General features: G+C 38.7%; 1 protein-coding gene across 6 annotated transcripts in view; it reads right to left on the bottom strand.

The window, feature by feature from the left end:
- Window positions 1-1,777: 1,777 nt before the first annotated feature.
- The window catches only part of LOC134648993 (paxillin-like), a 91,412-nt gene continuing 70,968 nt past the window's right edge, over window positions 1,778-22,221 (bottom strand). For 5 of the 6 annotated variants that reach the window (XM_063503677.1, XM_063503676.1, XM_063503678.1 and 2 more), the window contains 7 exons: window positions 19,210-19,432; window positions 10,663-10,759; window positions 3,983-4,190; window positions 2,693-2,899; window positions 2,445-2,618; window positions 2,140-2,370; window positions 1,778-2,013 (listed from right to left, as the gene is read on the bottom strand). In XM_063503677.1, the coding sequence (XP_063359747.1) occupies window positions 1,921-2,013; window positions 2,140-2,370; window positions 2,445-2,618; window positions 2,693-2,899; window positions 3,983-4,190; window positions 10,663-10,759; window positions 19,210-19,432 (1,233 nt within the window). In that variant the 3' untranslated portion in view covers window positions 1,778-1,920. Of the gene's footprint in view, window positions 2,014-2,139; window positions 2,371-2,444; window positions 2,619-2,692; window positions 2,900-2,990; window positions 3,118-3,982; window positions 4,191-10,662; window positions 10,760-19,209; window positions 19,433-22,221 lie in introns of those variants that run through there. The other variant, XM_063503679.1, reaches the window with a different exon arrangement.

Here is a 22,221-nt window from a genome sequence, read left to right as displayed (position 1 = left end):
GATGATAATATAATCATTTGATCGATCGAGCTGATTTGATGATGGACCTAGAAGATGGATACCTAATGGAATTCCTCGGTGGCTACTAAAAGAGGGAGCAGACCCTTCGAGAATAGGCTCGAGAACGCATACCTACCTATGTCTATATGTCATAATCGTATCATATGTGTTTTGAAGAGTACAATTGTTTGGGGGCGAAAAGTAAATGAGTTTTTAACCGACTTCCAAATCTCAAAAGGAGGAGGTTATCAATTCGGTTGTATGTATGTTTGTTACTCGATATCTCCGTCATTACTGGACCGATTTTGAAAATTCTTTTTTTGTTTGTATACATACAGATTGGTCCCGTTTTTTTTCAGAACCCAGTTCTGATGATGGAATCCATGAGGAATCGAGGGAACTCCTCAAATCTTAAAGGCAATCTCAAATCTTATGTATTGTATATATAGTGATTTTTGTGTTTTTATCAACAAATCAAGCATATACATTCAAAAAAGTGACTGTTGTTGTATCTTTTATTTGCTGTGTTGATGTAAAAAAGGAAAGAATGCCGTTCTTTTGTATTTTTAGTGGCAAGATGGCAAGTGGACTTACCTCCCCTCTGTGTATCTATACATATTTAACTATGAAGATCAAAGGGTCATTTTAATAATTACTGACTTTCGAGGTCGAGTGTAGGTTACAACTTCCATGGCCTACTATTTTTTGTTTAAAAATTAAATGTGGTAATGGAATAGGTGGTTGGAATTGTAAATCAATAAAACTCATTTGTTCGAAGTGAAGTCAGTCACAAGGTTGAGATGGCTTCTTTAAACTAACTCTTATAATATAGCGTAGGATTTTATTTAAAGTCATAATACTCATAATACGCTCTTTAATTATCATCAATATTAATTTTTAACATTTTTCTAAATATTCATTTTCGGTGACATCGCCAAATTTAAACAATCAAACCAAATGTTGTACACTGATTAACCGTACATCATTGCGTATTTCAGGTGACGCGATATGGCAGGAAAGAGCAATACAAGATGCATATTGAGTTTTCGCTACAAAGCAGGAAATGCTACGCGCTACGGCGTAGCGCTCGCTACGAACTTGCAAAGTGAAGACTGTTTACTTAAAGGAGGGTCTTAAACAAACAGCATTTATCGCCCGCTAAAGAAGGTTGACCAGTTACATATTTGCCTCTCTGATGGCATGTATGTATATCGCTCTTGCTTTAGGTTTGTGCGACATTTTATATTCTACCGCTAAGATTTGTGATGTAATCTATCCACTATTTTATTAACGAAATAGATCGCTCTCATGATTCATGATCTCAATAAAAACCGCGCATAATCGTGAAGCGCGCTGCACGCACATTTTGCACTCTAACCGTGTTTATTTACCGCTCGGCGACAGCAGAAATAGCCCGCGCCGAAATACTCTAGTCTCTAATCCATTGGCCCATAAACAAAGCTGATCTACAACAGCCGCGGCGCAGACGCTGCCGTGACGTCACCACTATTAATACCCTTACAGGAAACCCTATACGTGCAAGTCGTGCAACACTTGACCCCATTCACGATTTTCGAATGCGACAATGCATTGATAAGGGGTCACGGTCGCGGCCTTGACTGACGAGACGTCAGCCGCGCACGACCACCCATTGGTTTGTTTTTATTTTTGTTTTTTTGTTATTGTTTTATTTTTATTTTTTTTTATTCTTGTTCTCTTTATTGTATAAATCTTATAATTACAATAATATTACAAAAATAGATTACATCAATTAATCCCTATTAAGTACTTATATGTTTTTTGACTGTTAGAGTAACATCTGTGTAGTGTTTGTTTAATAATCATTCCTTTTCATTTGGAGCATAGCTGTGGAAGAAAAGGGGGGGGGGGGCATTCATTGGGGGTTGGTGACGTCATTCTTTACTCGTCCTCATCGACACCGACGCATTTGGGGCAGACGGGCTTGCCTTCCATCGCATAGAAGGACTTGCCTTTCACTGCGACTTGGCATTCCTGTGTATGAAACATCCAGTTAAAACGTGCACCTCATACTTGACCTGGCATATATGCTTGTTACCTGTTGTTAAATCTGTAATTTTCATATTGTTCCAAGGAGACCTGTATATTTTTCATACTGACCTTGCAGACGAAGCAATCGGGATGCCACTGGGTGTTAAGTGCGGAAATGTAGTTTTCCATGATAGGCTTGTTGCAGCCTCCGCACTTGGGCGCGAACATGTCGAAGTAATCGGCACGGCAGTACGGTTTGCCGTCCCGCTCATGGAACCCGTCTTCCCCGAACTGCTGTCCGCACTGAGCGCAGAAGAAGTGCTCCGTGTGCCAGGTCTTCTCCAGCGCCGTCACGCATTTCTGCAAAGGAAAATAAACTGTAACATCAGACGCGTAAATCCGAATTTGATAAAGTGTTTATCGGGAACACTGACGTCGAGGATCGGGCCGTTGCAGTAGGCGCATCTGGGCGAGAAGAGGTTGTGGTAGTCCGGCTCGCAGTACGGGCGGCCGTCGCGCTCGAAGAAGTTCCTAGTGCCCAGCTCCTGGGTGCAGTGGGCGCACGTGAAGTGCTCGGGATGCCACGTGCGGCCCAGCGCCGTGATCACCTGCACCGAACAATCCGACACTTGAAAATGGCACTTTAAATCACTGGTATTTCACTTGAGGGAAAGCTATCCACCTGTCCGACGATGGGTTTCTCGCACGCGTTGCAGCATCCCTTCTGGGGGGTCTGGACTCCTTGGCGGCTCATGTCTGCCCGGAGGGATCCGAGCATATGCTCGAGGGAGGCGGATTCGGGTTGCCGCGGGCTGCTGCGGTAGTGCTCCTGCCAGGCGCGCTTCTCCCGGTACACGTGTGTTCCACCTTCGCCTCCTGAGCCGCTCACCTAAAACAGAAAAGTAGTTACTCCCTATCCTTCGATACCGAGTGTTTTTTTTGTTTTGGCGGTATCGCGAAGTGTTCTAGAGCGTACGTACAGAAGTAACCGGCCGGTCTCGGTGGCCTGGAGTGAATGCGGTCCGCTGATGTTTGCCTATGTGCTTCTAATATCTATAACGCGCGGCCCCACCACGCCTGTGATGTAACGCTGCGACCTATCTTTAGATACGAGCTTTCTAACGGGTGCGAAAGGGACAGGCGCGCTGGAGCGGTGCCTGTTTACGCGGCTGGAAATAGCCGTGGACCAAGAAAGGAGAGTTGTAAATATTATAATAAACGGAAAAGCGTGGTTTACTGTAGTGCAGTGTGCCGAGGTGGCCTTAGGGCGGGTGAATCAGCCGCCGCTCGTAAAATCACTTGAGCCGATACAGTGGGAATTATAAACGCGTTAATCAGGTAGCTCATGAATGAACCTGTTGCAAATGGATCAGAACGGTGAACAACCAATTATGCCAGGGCAGGGCTTTTGGCTTTGTTTTAGACCTTGGATCTCGTTTTCTGTTTCGGCGTGTAACCTTGATGTCGTGTACTATTTACAAAATAAAACGCCTTTTGGCTCAAGAGTTAATTGCGCGTGTACACCTGTTACAAGTACGATGTCTTTTCCCATTAGTTGGCTTCTGCGACTTGCCCTTTATTACGTTAAATACAATAAAAAATAGTATCTATGTGTTAGCTATTAGAATATTAGAATCGAATTCTTTGAGTGTACTTCTGCGTTCTGCGTCGCACAATCTTTGCTACAACGCAAAGTACAAAAGTGTGAATTATTACCAACACAGTATTATCAAAGTACAAAATACCATCAAGATGTAAATTAACTATTGCTGCAGACAGGCCTCAGGATATTGGCATGTTTATCTACATTCGATATTATAGGGAACCACTTAATGATATATGAACAATGAACACTAATTCGCTGGTGGAAGTCTTGAGTCCCTGAGATGTGGTACCTTGTGACCTGCGAGGCGACACAATTACGGTCTTATGAACTACGATCTAGACATGTTTGGCGCTAAGGGCAACTGACCTTGAAGTCGGAGAGGGACGCCATGAGATCGTCCAGCTCCCTCGTGGCGCTGGAGGCGTGGTGCCGTGTAACCGTGGTGCTGTGTGCCGGCGCGGGCACCGCGGGCGCCGCGGGCTCCACAACGGTCTCTTGAACGGTGACGGTGACATGTTTGGTGCCTGGGCGGGGCAGGGAGCCTCCTGATGGTACTGGCGATGTCGATGATCGTCTGGAAACAAACAGTGGGAATCTTCGTTCATTTATCCTAAAGTGCTATACAAAGATCATATCCATAACAAATCCAGGACAAAGAAATCTCCTGAATCCTCCTTATGTAAAAGAGCCAAACAGACAGCAGAAAAAGTCAGCTGATTTGTGACTGCTTTTCTCAACCAAGGGCAGTCACTCAACGGTTAATGTTTGTTTTTCTATTTATATCTACGAGTGTTATGGACTCGTTCACAATGTTCACGTGTCACATTTTCCGCTACGCATGTTAACTCGACGAATATCTACAATGTAAATTACATTTCAATATTTTACAGCGTAGTTTCTCTTAATAGGTATGTTATGGTAAATTTTCATATAAACTCTTTCATGATAAACAAAAAATCCTTTTGTGTCCCCTGCAATTCCGAATTAACACTAATATTCAACTATTTTGTTTTTTTATCAATTTATTTAGGAAGACGTACATAATTCGTTCAAGTAATTTACGACATTAAAGGCACTAAATCTTTCTTCCTAAATAACATATATTTGTCAGAATAATTCAATTTAAACAATATATGACGTGCCATATGTTCCTCATAGCCGTTTTTGGCAACGGAACGTATCGCTTCATTAGTGTTCGACTATTTCCATCACATATTTCATGAAACATAAATCTATGTAACAAATGTTTCCATGACAGGGTAAGGAGTAAACACTGCAAGATATATGGTTCGGGGAAATTGAAGCGCAGCGACAGGTGACAACAAACGTAGAGCCAAAAGTTGATATAATTTCTGAATTAGGATATTCGAAATATTAGGCAACTAATAGACAGCGGAAATAAGAAACGAAATTAGAGTTAATTTTAATTTGCAATGCATATTATTTATATGTACTTAATGTAGAATAGATTTTTACTTTTTGTTTGTAAAAATACCTAACATGGTAACAGGTTTCTATAAAATTATTATTCCATTTTATAGCTAAGTAGCACCGTAGTTCTCTAACTAATATCATTGGCGTGTCTTGTATTTAATACAGTAAGTAGTACCTACGTACGTACGTCAAGATTATCTATAAAATAATTTATTTTAAGATGAATACGAGTAGGTACCTAAAAACTTCTCCTAGTACTAGTAGTAGTACATTTCGATTTATTTTTAATCATGCCAACAATTGAAAACCAAATGCTGCCAATCGCTGTTAACTTGTTAAGGGTGAAGCATAAACTCATGCACATAATATATCAAAGTGCAACAAATCGTTGTTTCCGTCAGCTTAGGATGATAAATCAGCGGAACAAATGACTGAGCGAAGTAAACAATGCAAGTCTAGCAAGTCTAGAAACACTGCGGCAGGTGCGAGCGCACTAATTGGGACGCTTATATGCGCAGGAGACGCCAAACCTACTACACTAACTCATTGCTTTAGACCGAGAAACTTATGTCATATATAATAAGTAGCTGCTGGGAATTACGGGTAAAACAAAAGACATAAGCTTACTATAATATCATCGGCGGCGATTTTCTGAAAGGTTGCAACTAAGGTATATATTATTTCTGTATTCGCGCAGGTTTGCCTGCATAGAAGAGATCAAGATCATGCAAACATTTCAGGTGAGTATATGTATAAGTTTCGTGCATAATTCTGTGCCTTGGCAGTATTAGGTATAACAACTTGGAAGTCCTTTTATGTTATGGATAGTTCCGGCGTAGAACGGAACGGTACCAACCTATGTATATATATTACACATACCTAAATTACCTAATTACCTACACATTTTGCTTTACGGTATTTACATTTAATTAACGTGATTTAAAGTACGAAATTGGCGTTCAGGAAGCTGCTTTAACGTGATTGTTACGGGTTTCTGAAATAATTTGACTGATTAATAAATAAAAATAAATTCAAAACAATTACGAACATGAGTTACAATCGTATAGAATAGACAAAGATCTAAAATAAATTGGTCCCTCGAACCGGATCGTTTCGAGCTGTTCCTTTGAATATATTAATATCGAGCGCTATTTCCATTTTTTTGTCAGCACGCCCTACGCCAACAGTGTAATTTACAATATATCCGTCAGTCGAGAGGTTGAATAAAAATAAACGAGACCGACATAATAAATTGACGGGGACGGCCTTTGACGCCCTTTCAAACGTAATTTAACGAAATTAGAGTAGAAGTAAGATTGATATAAATATTAGTAGATATTTGGCGCTAGTATCTCCTCTAAAGAGTAGTTACGTGACGCACGTAATATAATAGAAATATGAAAATACATTTCTAAATAGGTTATAATATAATAATTGGTATGATATTTACGGAAAATAATAATTTGAAGCCCTAAAGTGGAAATTAAAAGTAATTTAGTAGCAGTGATTCACTAAGCGTTTTCTATCCTAAACTTTTTACTAGAACAGCATCACACTCAGTGTTTTAGATAGGTATTTGTAACTAAATATATAAACTGGACGCAGGGGAAGCTGGTGTAAAGAAATACAAAATTCGCTTTATTTAATTAAATTTTAAAAATAAATTACTACAAACGCCGCGTGGAGCATATATGTATCACTGTCAAAACACGTACGAACCTACGAGTAACTAACGAGTGAAAATAATAATCTTACTTCCTCAATTTACCTAACCGAGGACAGCAAGGGTTTGAAAAATAGCTGATTTCATTCCAACCTACTATATGTTTTTCAGCGACGTCCGTAACATTCAAGATGTTGGCAGTTATAAAATGATATATAGGCGTTCTGAAATGCCATTTTTCTTATCACTACATAGCGTCTGCCTGTAGTGTCCAGTATCATCAGATCTCTAGATACTAGACCTACATTAGACGCTTAGTAGTCAATAGATCTACGTAACTAGCAAGCGTAGTAAGCAATTCGTCTGTGAACTTAGGGAATAAATAATATAATGGTCAGATTTTTGTTTTGCTGTCGGTTTTTTTTTTAGCCAGATTTCGATAAAATTTATTTGTATAGAATATGTAGATACAGTTCCCTATTCTGTGCAATATACGTGCACTGTCAATGTCAACGAAGTAATAATCTAATACCTTTAAACGAGCAATTCTTGTTTGTTTATTTATTTATTTATATATATATATATATATTTGGTGATATCGGAAACGGCTCTAACGATTTCGATGAAATTTGGTATATGGGGGTTTTCAGGGGCAAAAAATCGATCTATGCTAGGTCTTATCTCTGGGAAAACCCTCATTTTTAAGTTTTTATATGTTTACCGAGCAAAGCTCGGTCTCCCAGATATTATGACCTAATACGACGTCATATAAGTAATTACAGACACAACTAATTTAATTACCCCAGCCGACTAGGCTAAGGGCACAATTTAATTACGGAGTTCAGTTATCATTGTATGGTCTCCATTGTCCAATAACCCCATCTGTATTTCAATATTACCAAAATGGTGCTAAAATGTAGTCTTGAGAGACCGCTCTACTGGTTCCCCCGAGCGATCCTACACGCCAACACTCGGCACACAACACACAAAGCTATTCGGATGACGGTTCTGGAAGGATGACAATACGCGCAAATCCGTCGGCGCAAACGCACGTACGTTCTGATTATTATAAAACTTTCAATGTAGCGGTGTTCATTATTGTACAAAGCAAAATAAAACTGTCACACTAACGTCAATCTAGTTTATTTAACTTATGTCTATTTTTAGCTTTTTATTTTTTTAATAATGGCTTCTGGTATCATTTAAAATATTGTAAAATCAGCGGTTAGGTCAGGTTTAGCTACTACTTATTCAAGCAACAACCCGTTACCCGATGATATAGGACTCAAAATTTCATAAATATAGAGAGACAGAATAACGTCGACGCGCGACGTACTCTATATTTTACCCTTCCCGGTCTGTATACCGTAATAATTAATTACTTATCGCATTTTTTAACACGTCACATACCCACTTAATATCACGATAATGACTAAATCAATAATAGAAACAAAACATACTTTTTTTTCTCTTCTTTGTGCGTGTTGTAGAGATTGAGGAACAACATTATTTTATTTTTCAGAGCGGTGTTCGAACCGGCGCGGGCGCGGCAAGACTAGACTTTTTGCGCAGAGTATGGGTTTAATTAACATTGTTCTTTTTCATTCATTTAGGAAATTACGCCTAATTTCATTTGTAAACTATGACTGAGCCAAAACTCTATTTAGCTAGGTAGGTACCTATGATTGCTCGTTGAGGCAATTGTGTTCATCGTACTACATAACTACATATACAACATATGTACGTCCGGAGAGGGATCTCTAGCGCATCTGAACGCGTGATTTCGTATAGAGAAAAATTACCCAACACCCACTGTTTTTTAATTAGACGTAATTTAGAGAAAAGATAACCTACAAATATTAAAAACCAAATGAATTATATTGCTACAATTGTGTAAAAGAGTTGTAGTCCGTGAAAGAACATCCTAACATTAACTATACATAAAAAAGCGATTTAATAACGTGACATCCGGTTGTAACAGGTGTTAACTATAGGAATATGATATTCGTAAAAGCCTCGGCGAGTCCCTGGCCACGCGCTGTTTACACTAGAGTCGAGCGTCGAGAACGACTCGGACTCGCAGTGACGACGTGATGGTGAGTGCTATGAATAGTGCGGTGCTAGAAATACGCGCTTCACACGGCCCGGCTGCGTCACCGGCGCGGCCCACCCTGCCAACCGTAAGGGCAAGGTAACATGCGACTTTTGTTTTTTATTTTATTTTTGAACTGTCGGCCAAGTGGTTAGTCTGTGCCTATGATAGATGTGGATTCGAATCCCGCTGAAAGCTGTAAATTAGGTAATTTACAAGGTTTTTTGTGTTCAGCCGATTGTGTATATTTAAGGTACCTAAACTATTCTAATGTCTCCTCTTCTACGTTTTTAAAGCAGCACTATACTATAAATAAATACCAGCCCTAGTAGCACGGTCGCATTTTTATCGCTTGTCACCATGCCTGTCACGTTCTAACAAGTATGTAAGTGCGAAAGTGACGAGCATAGTGATAGTCGATAAAAATGGAACCGTGCTGAGCCCGCAGGTTACAAGGAATCCGTTTCAGGTTTGTGTTAGCTACGTATACCGTTGTACTCATGCTTATTTTCTATTGCCGCTGTGTAGACTTTCCACGATTTGCACATTTAAATTGATTTCGATGTATGTGTTAGGCTAATTTGAAAGACATCATCTAATGTATTGCGATCTGAGTTACCTGATTCCATCACGAATATAGCAGTGATGTCCGTTACAACATATGTTCAGTACAAGTCAGAAGCAAAGATGAAAGTATGTGTTAGTTTTTCATGATATTTTTATAGTTCTTTATACGAATAAACTATTTTTGTTCAAGGTGAATTATATCATGCGTTTTCAAGTTCAAGCAGTCATAGTCTATTCCAGCAAATTTCATGGTATACCGACAATTCGATATAAAAGTATGTAAACATCGTATGTAGTGGATGTAGTTATTTATAGTAATTCGTATAAAACCCTACTCAAATGTTTTACGACTGCCAAGCCTTCTGTATTCACGAGACATCAAAGAGTTAACAATGTTTTCATTCATTAAAAGATCTTTGTTACGAATTTTCTAACGAGGTTATAAAGTTAATGAGCTATTGTGGCGATACGAAGTGTTATTTTCGTAAGTGGCTTTTGTTTTCATAGGCACTTTACAGAAATTCTGGACACTTATTTTGGGAAATTCATCTACAATCTAAGAATAAATCCAGTTTTTGAGATAACATTCACATTGCGTTGTCGATAAAGGGTAGCAGTGCCTATATTGATTGCGACTGAATTTATTTAGACCAATAATAAGCACGCTGTAAAAATATTCGTATGTGGGAATTAATAAATCATGATACGTGAACATGACACATTCTTTCATTGTGTACTACATAGTGTGACGGTGAATTATTGATCGACTGCAGGTGGCAGTGGAAAGTAGCGTGTATAATTAATTATTTATAACAACTGCTGTGTACAATTCGATCGATATGGGCACGTGTGTTTAGACGATAGGACTTTTAGTGGTGAATTGTATATTACTTATACGATAATAGTTTAAGGACGGTTCTGGGACTAACTGTCTTCCATTAGTTTCTGAAGAGTAGAGACAGATACACAAAACGAAGTAGGTTAGGTTACCTAGCTACCTACTTGATACAGGTATGTGTAATATAAGTATTGATTAGAGAAGCCAATTAAATGAGTAAGAGAAGATTAATTCTGGATCTGAAAGGCAATGAGGTCCATCTGCAGCTTGAAATTACGAAAGTGTAGCCCACAATTTTTTAATTAAATTAATACTAATCTCTACTAAGGCGAGTATGTCTAATGCCAAACTTCAACGATGGTATTCGGTCTGCTCTACTAGACAGCTGTCTTGATGTTACGTATGCAGGCATAGATAGTGTGCATATATTCATGTGTGTTGTGTGTGCTTACCCATTGTGCAGGTCTGTGCTGAGCTGGTCAAGCAGCGAGTCGACGGTGGGCCGCGCGGACGCCGGGCTCGCTGCGCCGTTGGTGCGCGCATAGCCGTCTGCAACAAATACAATATGATTACTATATACATGTCAAATAAGTATAGAATACAATTTTAACTTACAGCTCGTAAGACTGTGGAATACTAAAGTTAGAGACAGAATATTAAAGTTCACGTCAGGTTACATGATTATACTAAAGAATAGTTCACAGAAGAGAGTTCTTTCACATGTTTACTGTAACGATAAATTACCGAATGGTTTACGTCAACGATAGTCATGCTACTGCATAGTGCTGAAAGGAACGGCACATACCTACTACATATGTTTTTGTTTTATCTATTTTTAAGTTTTTCAACCACGCAACGTTACGTACAAAATGATCAATGATCATACATAAATTTTTGCAAGTAATCATCAATCATAATGAAAAACAAAATAAATCATCACAATTTTGAAGAACAGACAAACTGGGAAATTGTTAATTACAACTTACAAGTATGTCACCGGAAACAAAATACCAGTGTTGTAAGAGTGTGACGAGAGCCCGAGAATATAAAAAATTACGAAGGCGACAGTCAATTAGAGTAGAAAAGAAACAGGTGGTTTGGGCCGTGCCAAGTCTCGGCCACTTTAACTACTAATGAGTAAAGATGCTTTGTTGGGGCTATCGGGGATTAAAAGAGTTGAGACTGATGATCAGGCATCGGAGTTTTTGTCGCATGGTAAGACTAATAGCAAGCTATGGAGTCGACATTTGCCATAAATGTAAACTCTTATTCATACTCGTACTCATGATTAATTTTATTTAATATGATAACAGATTACTAAATAGTTATATCAGTTTAATTTATTAAACCTCATTTGTTGCAATAGAGCCGAAAGTGAATGAAACTGTCACCTAAGAAAATAACCTTCCGCAATTAAAAAAGTTATGAATTAATTCTATCACTACTGTCATTGATTAGTTGTTTACTTGAAAGATATTTTACGTTTCAACATGTGGCCGTCTATACTTTCATACTTATTTAAACGAGAAATTGGAAAGATTAATCAGATGTGCGATTTGGTCGAATCAATTTTATCAGCGGTCAGTACCTACATAACATTATAGGTCTTTCGCAGCGATGTAGTTTGTATAGTTGTATGTTAAAATAGTTGAAGTTATGAATTCATAATGTAATAGAAAAATATTTTTTTTATATAATTTGACTAAGATAATATACACGACTGACCGCTCTAAAGGCATTTTAAGATAAATTAAATAAATGAGTATGAGTATGAATAAGAGTTTACATTTATGGCAAATGTCGACTCCATAGCTTGCTATTAGTCTTACCATGCGACAAAAACTCCGATGCCAGTGATGATCATGGGCATTACAATTATTACAAATCGTAGCTAATTGGTTAATAAAGTGGAATGGCGCCTGGAAAAGAACAATTGGCGTATTTGATGCTATAAAATGATCGGGACGCATGTAATAGTAATCTAATAGGTAGGTATAGGTACGAAATGAAATGAAATGAAATGAAATTTATTATTCGTAACAAACAGTTATAGGTCGATACATAATAGGATTATTTTACATTTTCTATATTTAATAAATACTTAATTACATTAGTTTTTTATTTTTATATTGCAAGAGGTAGATTGAAAAAATCTTGATAATTATAAAAATTCTTTTCCTGGAGCCATGTCTTCAGCCTAATTTTAAAGCTTTGGACGGATGCTGCATTTGTTACTTTGACCGGCAACCGATTATACACGGAAGGACCCAGGTAGTATACGGATCTTTCCGTTTTGGCAAGTTTGTGCGAGATTGTACTTAGCCTATCTTCGTGTTTATTGCTACGCAAGCTATAATTCGGATTCGTACCCCTGCGCTTGAATTCATCGATGTGTCCATAAGTGAACACGGCCACTTGGTACAGATATAAGCAGGGCAGGGGTAGTATATGAAATTCCTTAAACAGCTCGCGTGCTGAGGCGTCTTCAGACACACCGGCCATTGCTCGAACTGCTCTCTTTTGCATCGAGAACACTCGCTGCCATTCCGAGGATCGGCCCCATAGCTCGGTGCCGTACGTTAGCAGCGAGTGGACCGTTGCGAAATAACATTCGCGCACCGTCGCTCGCCCGGCCGTCTTCGCCAGCCGCCGCAGCGCGAAGCATGCGCTTCCGAGCCGGCCGCACATCTCATCTATGTGAGTGTCCCACACCAGGGCGCCGTCAAGGCAGAAGCCGAGGAGACGTGTGCAAGTCACATGCTGTATCTGGGCATCGCCCGCACTTACCTTCAGGTTCTGTGTTGGATGCCCATTGAGTTTGAACGTGATAAAGCACGTTTTCTCTCTGTTGAGTGCTAAGCCGTTAGACCTAAACCAGTCCTGCAGCTGCCCCACGACGCTGTTAAGAGCTCCCTCCAACTCTCGTGCAGATGTCGTGCTCACCACGGCTGTGACATCGTCGGCGTACATGTATATACTTGCGCCATTTATTGCCCGTGGTAGGTCGTTTAGGAGCAAGCTGAACAACGTGTTGGATAAGCAGGATCCCTGCGGAACGCCCATTAAGTTTTGCATCTCTGCAGACAAAATTTGCCCATTTTCGCCACAGACTACTTGAGTTCGCTCGGTCATAAAAGACAGCAGCAGGCTCAGGGCCGGTCCGCGGATTCCACAGTGGTCGAGCTTCTCGGCGACGAGCGAGTGGTCAGCCGTGTCGAACGCGCGCGACAGGTCGCAGCAGATGGCTGCGACGTGGCGGCCCGCCTCGCGCGCGCGCAACACGTCACGCACCACCTCCCGCACTAAATCGGTGGTGGAGCGGCCCTGGCGGTACTGCACTGAGTTAAAGGGTGACGTCTTTATCATTATCATATTTATCATAATTATAATGATTCGTCAGCCTGTTATTTATATTTAAGCCTATTTTCGAGTACGTCACACATACTTGACGTGATCCGTGAAGCTAAGGAGAAATGAGTTTATTTTGTGTTATTAAGTACATTATGTAGCGCCCCTGAGGTTTGGCTTACTGTCCTAGAATTGTCCTTAACTATCGATAACAAGATGTACTGTATATAGAGATAGATACTGCATAAATGGCACCGGAATGGCGATTCGATAGCATAACCAAAAAAAAATGCCACAAATTTACTCTTTATTCATTGTCAACCGTCTTAAAGTAGTCCAATGTCGATTGAGTTACATGGACGCTTCGCTGCACTCAATTCAACAACTGAGTCACCAGAATCATCAAACATGTCATATATAATGCAGCGTAATAACATTATCACAAAATCCACTATATTCGAGATATAACGTACGCTTTAGAAGCTGCGAGACTCATTTTCCATGAAATATGTTGTTGATGAATGCGAGACGAGTCAATGTCAAACGTCTCCATTTTGCTGTCAAAACCGTGCCAGGGCTGTCATTCCTCTTGTTTGTTCAAAATTACCAGTGTACTTAGATCTTCAATGACATCTAAATGTGTATGGTCTTGGAGCTCATGCGCTAACTGGTTCATTGGACGCAAGTGATTGTTGTGTCAACCGGGCCGGGGCTATAATATCCCAGATGTCGTTACGCTTCTCATAGCGCGAGATTAGTGGGTACAACCGGATATAGTTTTCGCCCCATTTAATTGTGAAGTGTAAGTAGTCTGCTAATATAAACTACAGCATTTTTGAGTTATGTGCCTAGTCACGTATGTCTTATTTTGGCACGCGCTGTATCCAAAACGGTGGGATTTTAACGTTCGAGGTGTTGAATTCGTATCAGTTGTAGGAGTGACATACCTACTTAATATTTACAGGATGACCCAAAATACGTTGACATTTTTTTTACTACGATAATTACTGTTGATAATTTTAATAAAGGTTTGCGTTTGTGTATCAAGGCTAAAGAAGAATATTTTGGAGACAGTACGTTTTATTTTCGTTAATTGATTTTGCAGTTTTCATTTAAATAAAACAACGTCTCAGTAAGAAAAATATTCCTAAAAATTCGTTGTAGGTATTTGTATTTAGACAGGCTTTTTTTGTATACGTATTTATAATAGCTTCATTGTATTGTTGTGATAGAAGTGCTGCTGTTCTCGTTTGAAAATGACTGTGAAAATGTAGGGGATTTGTAGAATGAACGTTGAAAGCTTTTGTTAGAGCATGCCAGTGTCATGTTTACATTGTTTACGGGTGTTTTCGGGCTCTTTATAGGCTGTTTCAGTGGATTTAGTTATTAGCGAGTTAAACAGAAACCGTAAAATGCTGTTTAATACTATGTTGTGGCCTAAGCATAAGGATGCTACATACAATTTTAACGTATCTACGTGGTAAATGTCAACGCATTTTTGGGCGAACTTGTATTTAACGATCATTTTGTATCAGGTACCTACGTTTTAACAGTTTAACTGACAAATTTAAGCTCCAATATCTAATTACTAATTAGCTCTGAGAAGCAGTAAACAATTTTTTTTACAATACAGTAATATACAGATCGTCAAAGCGGTAAGTGTTACAAATCGATTTCAATCCGTCTACTGGGCCAAACCCTGTCAGAGCATTATCGCATTTTAACTAAAACATATCATACCGCCAGAGTGTGAAAGTCAGCTTTCAGCACACGTATTATCAATGTTAACATGGTTGGCACACCGATGATCTATTTCTGAGTTGTTATTCACAAACTTTGCCGACCAATATAGAAGACCAGTCGACTAGTGGAGGCAGGCTTAGGCTTCTTAAATCCCTACGCATAAATGTATCTTGTGAGAGACACTACTTACTACATGAACACATTCAACTAGGTAGTATCCTGCCCTGTAATCCAAATGCAGAATAGGTCTACGGTGTTTACCACCGTTATTAGGTTTATAAAATGAAATTATTTATTTCCAGAAATAGTTTCCATATGTTACAATAAAATTATACTATGAAACTAAAATCTACAATGAATACTTAAATACGAATTAAAACTTAACATTAACTAGACCTAGGGGCGTGTCACACCGACCTCATGGTGACAGGTTTGTGGTAGGTCCTCCAGCGCTCATGAAGCGGGCTACCGTCCCACTCCCTCACTGCGGACAGCAGCGTGTTGGAGGATGCATATATCGCCCTTCTGGCGGCGGGGGGTTTATGTTAATAAAAAGAGATTAAAGGAGATTAGAGATTTAAATGACATGAGGTTGCAAATCCTGTGATTGTCCATGAACTTTTGCTCTTTGCGCACAGAACTTGACGGTAGGATTTAAATTGAGACTTATTGCAAGGCTTGAGGTTAGCTCAACTCTGGAGTATCAAGCGCCAATGACATACTACAAAAGGCCATTTTCGATATTCAGGAGGTTTGCACTCGTTTAGCTTGTTCAAGCTCGGTATCAAAGTAAACTGGAACTAACTTTCAGTCGGTGCAAATTTTGTGAACTCTGCGCGGAAGCAGCGACCTTGCGCGTACGTCGGTGTCGCGGTAAATATACAAAATACATCAGTGTTATAATGGGGGATCCTGTCACATCAGCGTGATAGGATAAATTATAAGCAGGTGCTGTTGTTTTCATTATTACAAAGTTTACAATGTTGCAGTGGAGTCATATCACCAATCTTCCGTGCACTTAATATTAGACACAAAATCTGCGTAGCGTAACTGATTAAGTATATGTGAACCTGTCATCTTAATATGATAGGATGAATTATATGCTTTCATTATCAAAAAGTTAATAATGTGGAAGACTGGAAGTGGCTTGAAGTTTCCCGTACGTAGGTAGCCTAGGTAGTAGGTGCTGATTGCTTATGTTTTTATTATTAAAGTGTTGCAATATGGTCGCATCACGTCATATGCAAGGAGTATTTTTACGTATTTTCGCGTAAAGTAGAATCTTCTGTTATAGTTTAGTTTTCATTATAAATGTAAGCCTCTAGAATTTACAGATGGTTCTATACTACTAAAATTACCAATATCTTTTAGTGGGTGTAACTCGACATGTACAAATGTATGATTGCGTGAACCATGGTATAATAATATACTCCGCCTGGTACTCTCTTCCGAGATTCGCGAATGACCTAACTGTCACTTGCCTACGTCATCATGCTGTTTACAGGTTCTCAAACTTTAAAATGTGGGAGAATTTTAACCAACGGTGAAAATTATTTTAACGGCATTAATTTTAAGTTATTCATGTAGAAACATAGTAAAATATTACTAAAACTTTGTTTGTTTCTCGTATAAGTGATTTTATAATCTTAGAGAAATAAATATATTTGAACTGAAAAAAAAATAAAACAAATCTATACTGCACTTTTCACTCCTACTCTTACAGTTCCGAATAGAGCAGCCAACCATTTTCGTAACAAAACATTAATTACGAAGCTTACGACGTGAAAAGTTTGGAAAACACTGCGACTGCTGACACTGAGCGAGAAGGAAATAACAATTAACACGCGTTCGACAAGGATGACGGTTAGGGATAAAATGGCGGATTGTCATATGTGACAGCGCTATCCTGTGTTGCCAGTAGTGTAAACAGAATTACCCGAACGTCTGAAATTTATTTCGTGAATCGGAAGATATTGCTAACGAATAATTAAAAATGACGTGTTATTGTAAAATGTAAGATAAAATACATATCAATGAAAATTATTAAATTATAAAGAAATAAATTAACTTATTAACCATAGATATAATGTACCCATGTAACATGTTATGTTGAAATAAAGTGGCAATGTTATTGTGACGTAGTCAAGTGACACTCTGGGAAGAGAAGACCATGTTTTATTAGACCATGGCGTGAACTATAAAGAGGATACATATCTATAAGATCAAAAGCTAATCTTATTTGCACAGTTCGTCTGTATACTTTCAGCTCTTTCATAAAATAATAACATTTATTTCAGATGAAACACGGGTGCTTTTTGCATAAAATGCTAGACGGTTGCTAATTTTTGAAAGTAGATATTCTGAATGCACTGACTCACGGAATATCATGATTTATTTCTAGTCGTTTATACTCGGGCGTAGTATTAATTTTACTCAAGATACTGAGCTCACATTAAAATTAGAGATGTAACGCGTTTTGTCGATACGATGCCGACTATTCTACAACAATTGTAGAAAATTTTCTGGGATAAAAAGTTCTTGAAAGCTAAATTAGAACAACTTCCTGACATTCATACACAGTGTCATAAAAAAAAGCAACAACGGTTGCACTCCGGGAGTGCCGATAGAAGTGAAAACTCACCTCACTATGTTACCGATGCCCGGTAACACGATACATACGTTTAGCGGAGGTATTCTCTTTATTTATTATATATTAATATCATTCTCAAATAAGTTCACACTTGTTCATTGACATGTTTATTTACATACTGCCATGACAACGTCAAATTATTTGAACATAGGTAAAGAGCCTTGAAAAGGAGTCCGCAACATAAATGTCAAATAACATTGAGTTTTTCTTTATTGATTTAAATGCCATCTAAATTATGAGTTATGAGTGGCCATCTAAACTTTACGCCCCTTACGGTCACGTGATCGCCTTACGCTGTCTCGAGTTTATCATTTTTTCCCCACCTCAAAAAGTGCCCAGCGCCGCTAAAGAAGTTTTCACTTCAAAAACTGTCTCATTGCAACGGCTATTCTCTATTCGTTTCACTTTAAAACAAACTGAAACTGATTGGCAGGAAAGATGTATTATGGCTGAGCATTTACTGGTAAACAAACGTTTCACCTTCCGTATTCACTGTGCGATAATGGATGGTAATGTTAAAAAAAACCGGCCAAGTGCGAGTCGGACTCGCGCACGGAGGGTTCCGCACCATCAACAAAAAAATAGAGCAAAACAAGCAAAAAAACGGTCACCCATCCAAGTACTGACCCCGCCCGACGTTGCTTAACTTCGGTCAAAAATCACGTTTGTTGTATGGGAGCCCCACTTAAATCTTTATTTTATTCTGTTTTTAGTATTTGTTGTTATAGTGGCAACAGAAATACATCATCTGTGAAGATTTCAACTGTCTAGCTATCACGGTTCGTGAGATACAGCCTGGTGACAGACGGACGGACGGACGGACAGCGGAGTCTTAGTAATAGGGTCCCGTTTTTACCCTTTGGGTACGGAACCCTAAAAATGGGTACTGCCGATATTGGTACTTATTAATATCGATACCGCAGCATCCCTAATTAAAATGAAATAGTACAAACAAACTGAAACTGATTGGCATGAAAGATGTATTGACTTAGTTGACTGCTGTTATTTCAGATCGCTCATAGCCCGGTCAGGCGGTCATGAGGATACCAATAGTTATTTACCTACTTGTTGATATTTTTAGCTGGTCATTTAATGATAAATACATGTTTTACCTTCCGTGATAGTTGTGAGCTGAGCTGAGGGATCGATGGTAATTTCGAATTATTATGTAGTCAGTAGTCCCATGGAGTACGGTGTGTGGCCACCGTGCACCGTAGCAAGTGTGGTCACTATACTCACTATAGCTACAAGTACTAACCTCTTTCACTAGTGGGAGTCTTGTCACCATAGCTGCCATATCTCGCGTTGCTCAGGTCGTCGAGTAGGGTGTCCAACTCGGAGAGATTCCCGCGACCTCCTGTCGTCCTGCCGTAGCCGGACTGTCCCGTCGAGTACGGCGTGTGGCCACCGTAGCCGGATGTACTGTTGGTGTACTTTACGGGGATGACCTTCTCTAGTGATCCCGTGTTCTGGTATGTTGGCTGTGGACAAGAGATATTGTTAGAAATCTTGTTCTGATGACATTATGGTGGTTTCGGGTAATTACGAATGTCGAAAATTGCGCGTCCGTCGAAAAAAACTGAGAAGGAAATCCCTTCATTCTGATGAAATTATGGGTGATTTGATTTTCGCCTGATTTTCGGAATTCACGGAAATACGAAATTACCCAAATACACCTTACTAATTAATTTCTGTATTGAACAAAGCGTTACTATAGTAGTTCACAAGACATATTTGGTTTTGTTGCAACAACGTAAAGAAAGCTACAGCATTATAAGGAAAATGGAGGAGGAGGGTTTTTAAATTTGTCATATAGATAGAGATAGAAACGAATTTATATAAATGGTGTGGTGATGAATAACCTACTCGTACTCATAATATGTACCTAATTTTTAATTTGTATACTATTTTCTATCTATACAGGGTAATTTTTTGCCTGTGATGTAAATCAAATTAATGTTTGGACAATAACAGTTACCTACACATGACATAATAATATAAGCGATTCATAAAATAAAAGTTGTGTGCAGCATGACACACTGCGGCAAATAAAATAGAGTAGGTATCATCAATTTGCATTTTATTTCTCTGCAGTCTAATATTAAACACTAGTATTTTTGCCTGTCACGGATTAAATTTATAATATGCAGCATTTGCAGCACTGCACGCGTTGTGCAAAAATAATTTTACATTTTCCTTATGTTCAGTTCCTCACACGTTTTACAGCCAGCTCTGCCGGCCTAGCCAAGGTTACAATCTATCGCTTCGACAACGAAACGCTTTGTGTCTCTCTATCACTCTTCCATATTAGTGTGACAGTTGTGTTTCGATCGCTACGGAGCGTAAGCGATTGGCGTGTTGGCTACGCGTCCTGATCTGACGTCACACGCTAACATTGGTTATAAACTCGTGCGCACAACAGCGATCGATCGTAAATCATGGCCGGAATATACAGGGTGGCTATTCAGAAAACTCACTGCTACTGTAAGACTGCTGTACTGAAACTACTGAAAGACCACATTAAATTGGCCCCTGATTAAGCACTCTTATTATGAATTTAGGGTATAGACGAGCTCATAGATGGATTTAACACGATTTGTGAATAAATAAACAAGGTAAGATATATGGTTCAGTGAGAAATAAGAAACAGTCTTTAGAACAAGCTGAGTAAACATTTGTTTGGTAAACGTAATGGAGACAATTATTAATGTTTGCTTTTAGTATCTTGTAAGTATTCTGTTATAAGGTGCCCTTTAAAAAGTATATGGGTATTGAATTGTGGAGAGAGGCCACACAAAAAACAACAGTCGTGTGCAGACATGGTAGTTCAACAATATATAAGTCCTGTAACGTCAATGGACTTGTATATGTCATAAAGAAATATATGATGAATCGGAACTCATGTGGTTATAGTATAGTGTCATAATCATAACGGCCCTTTGTGAATCATGTTGACAAAATGCCGCACTGAATCTGGCCTGTGGTCTGGTCCGCACTGGTCTGTGTTCAATGTCGTAGTATAGAGTTAGAGACACGTGTGTCGTGTATACTGTACGTAATTGCAGGTAGAGGCCGTAGAGGTAGATTCACAATTTTCACAGTGCAGTACAAAATTTCGCTCCAGCTCTACCTGTCCTATACGAGTGCGTGAAAAACATGTAATAAAACACTCAAAACGATAAGTACTAACGACGTCTCTTACGCTGAAATCTGTAAAGCAATTTAGGGCTTACAGTCTTTGCAGCGTAAGCCTGGCAAATTCACAATTACAATTGTATACCTGCTCAAAATAAGTGAAATTGATCTACAAGAGGACCTATCATATTTTAAAATTTAATTATGTTCTATCTATGTTATTCTAAATACACTAATAGATAGTATATTTATTAAATTCATCGATTAATGTTAAATCGTCAATACGGCGCCATCTGTACAGCAAGTATGGCACTTTTTGGAATCTCTCCAAGGAGGAGTGAATCAGCCCCCACAAAATATGAAATTGTATATTTACGTTATAGTTCGGTCTATTTCGACTAGAGGGCGCTGCGTTAGAACAAATAAGCAGACATAATATATTGACGATTTAACATTAATCGATGAATTTAAAAAATATACTATCTATTAGTGTATTTAGAATAACATAGAACCTAATTAAATTTTATAATATGATGGGTCCTCTTGTAGATCAATTTCACTTATTTGAAGTGCCTATATATTGATCTTGAATATATTAAAGATCAATATATAGGCACTTATAATTCTCATAAATGCTGATTTTGTATAGGATAGATACACCAAGCATATTTCAGAATTTGCGTAGCAATAATTAACAATTTGGCAAAAATTCAAATACTTGACTTTGTAATGTTTGTAATCAGAATCAGTGTGAGATAATTTTTCACGTAGAAGATTACGTTTTCCTTAAAACGTTTGTATACACAAGATGAAATCACAGTTTGACGTCAACAGTATTTCGCTTGATAAGTAGGCCAAGGCTAGCGCTAAAAATATCAACCATCCAAACGAGGATTTCTTTGAAAATGACACACGCAGAGTATTCCTCTGAATACAAACATGATCTTAGTGCACTTAGTGTTAGTTTCCAAGGCCTTACAAGCCGCAACACTTGTTTGATAACACTTGGCTTAGCTAAGTTCAATGATGACAATACATACATTGTTCTAAGAAAATAGATCAATGAGTTGTCATTCTGTTGTATTACTCATCTACTTGCTCTGGCCATGAAAATAAATAAATAAATGAAAATCGT

This window comes from Cydia amplana, chromosome 6 (assembly GCF_948474715.1).
Source record: "Cydia amplana chromosome 6, ilCydAmpl1.1, whole genome shotgun sequence".
Classification (NCBI taxonomy): domain Eukaryota; kingdom Metazoa; phylum Arthropoda; class Insecta; order Lepidoptera; family Tortricidae; genus Cydia; species Cydia amplana.
This window is presented reverse-complemented; position numbering and strand designations above follow the sequence as displayed.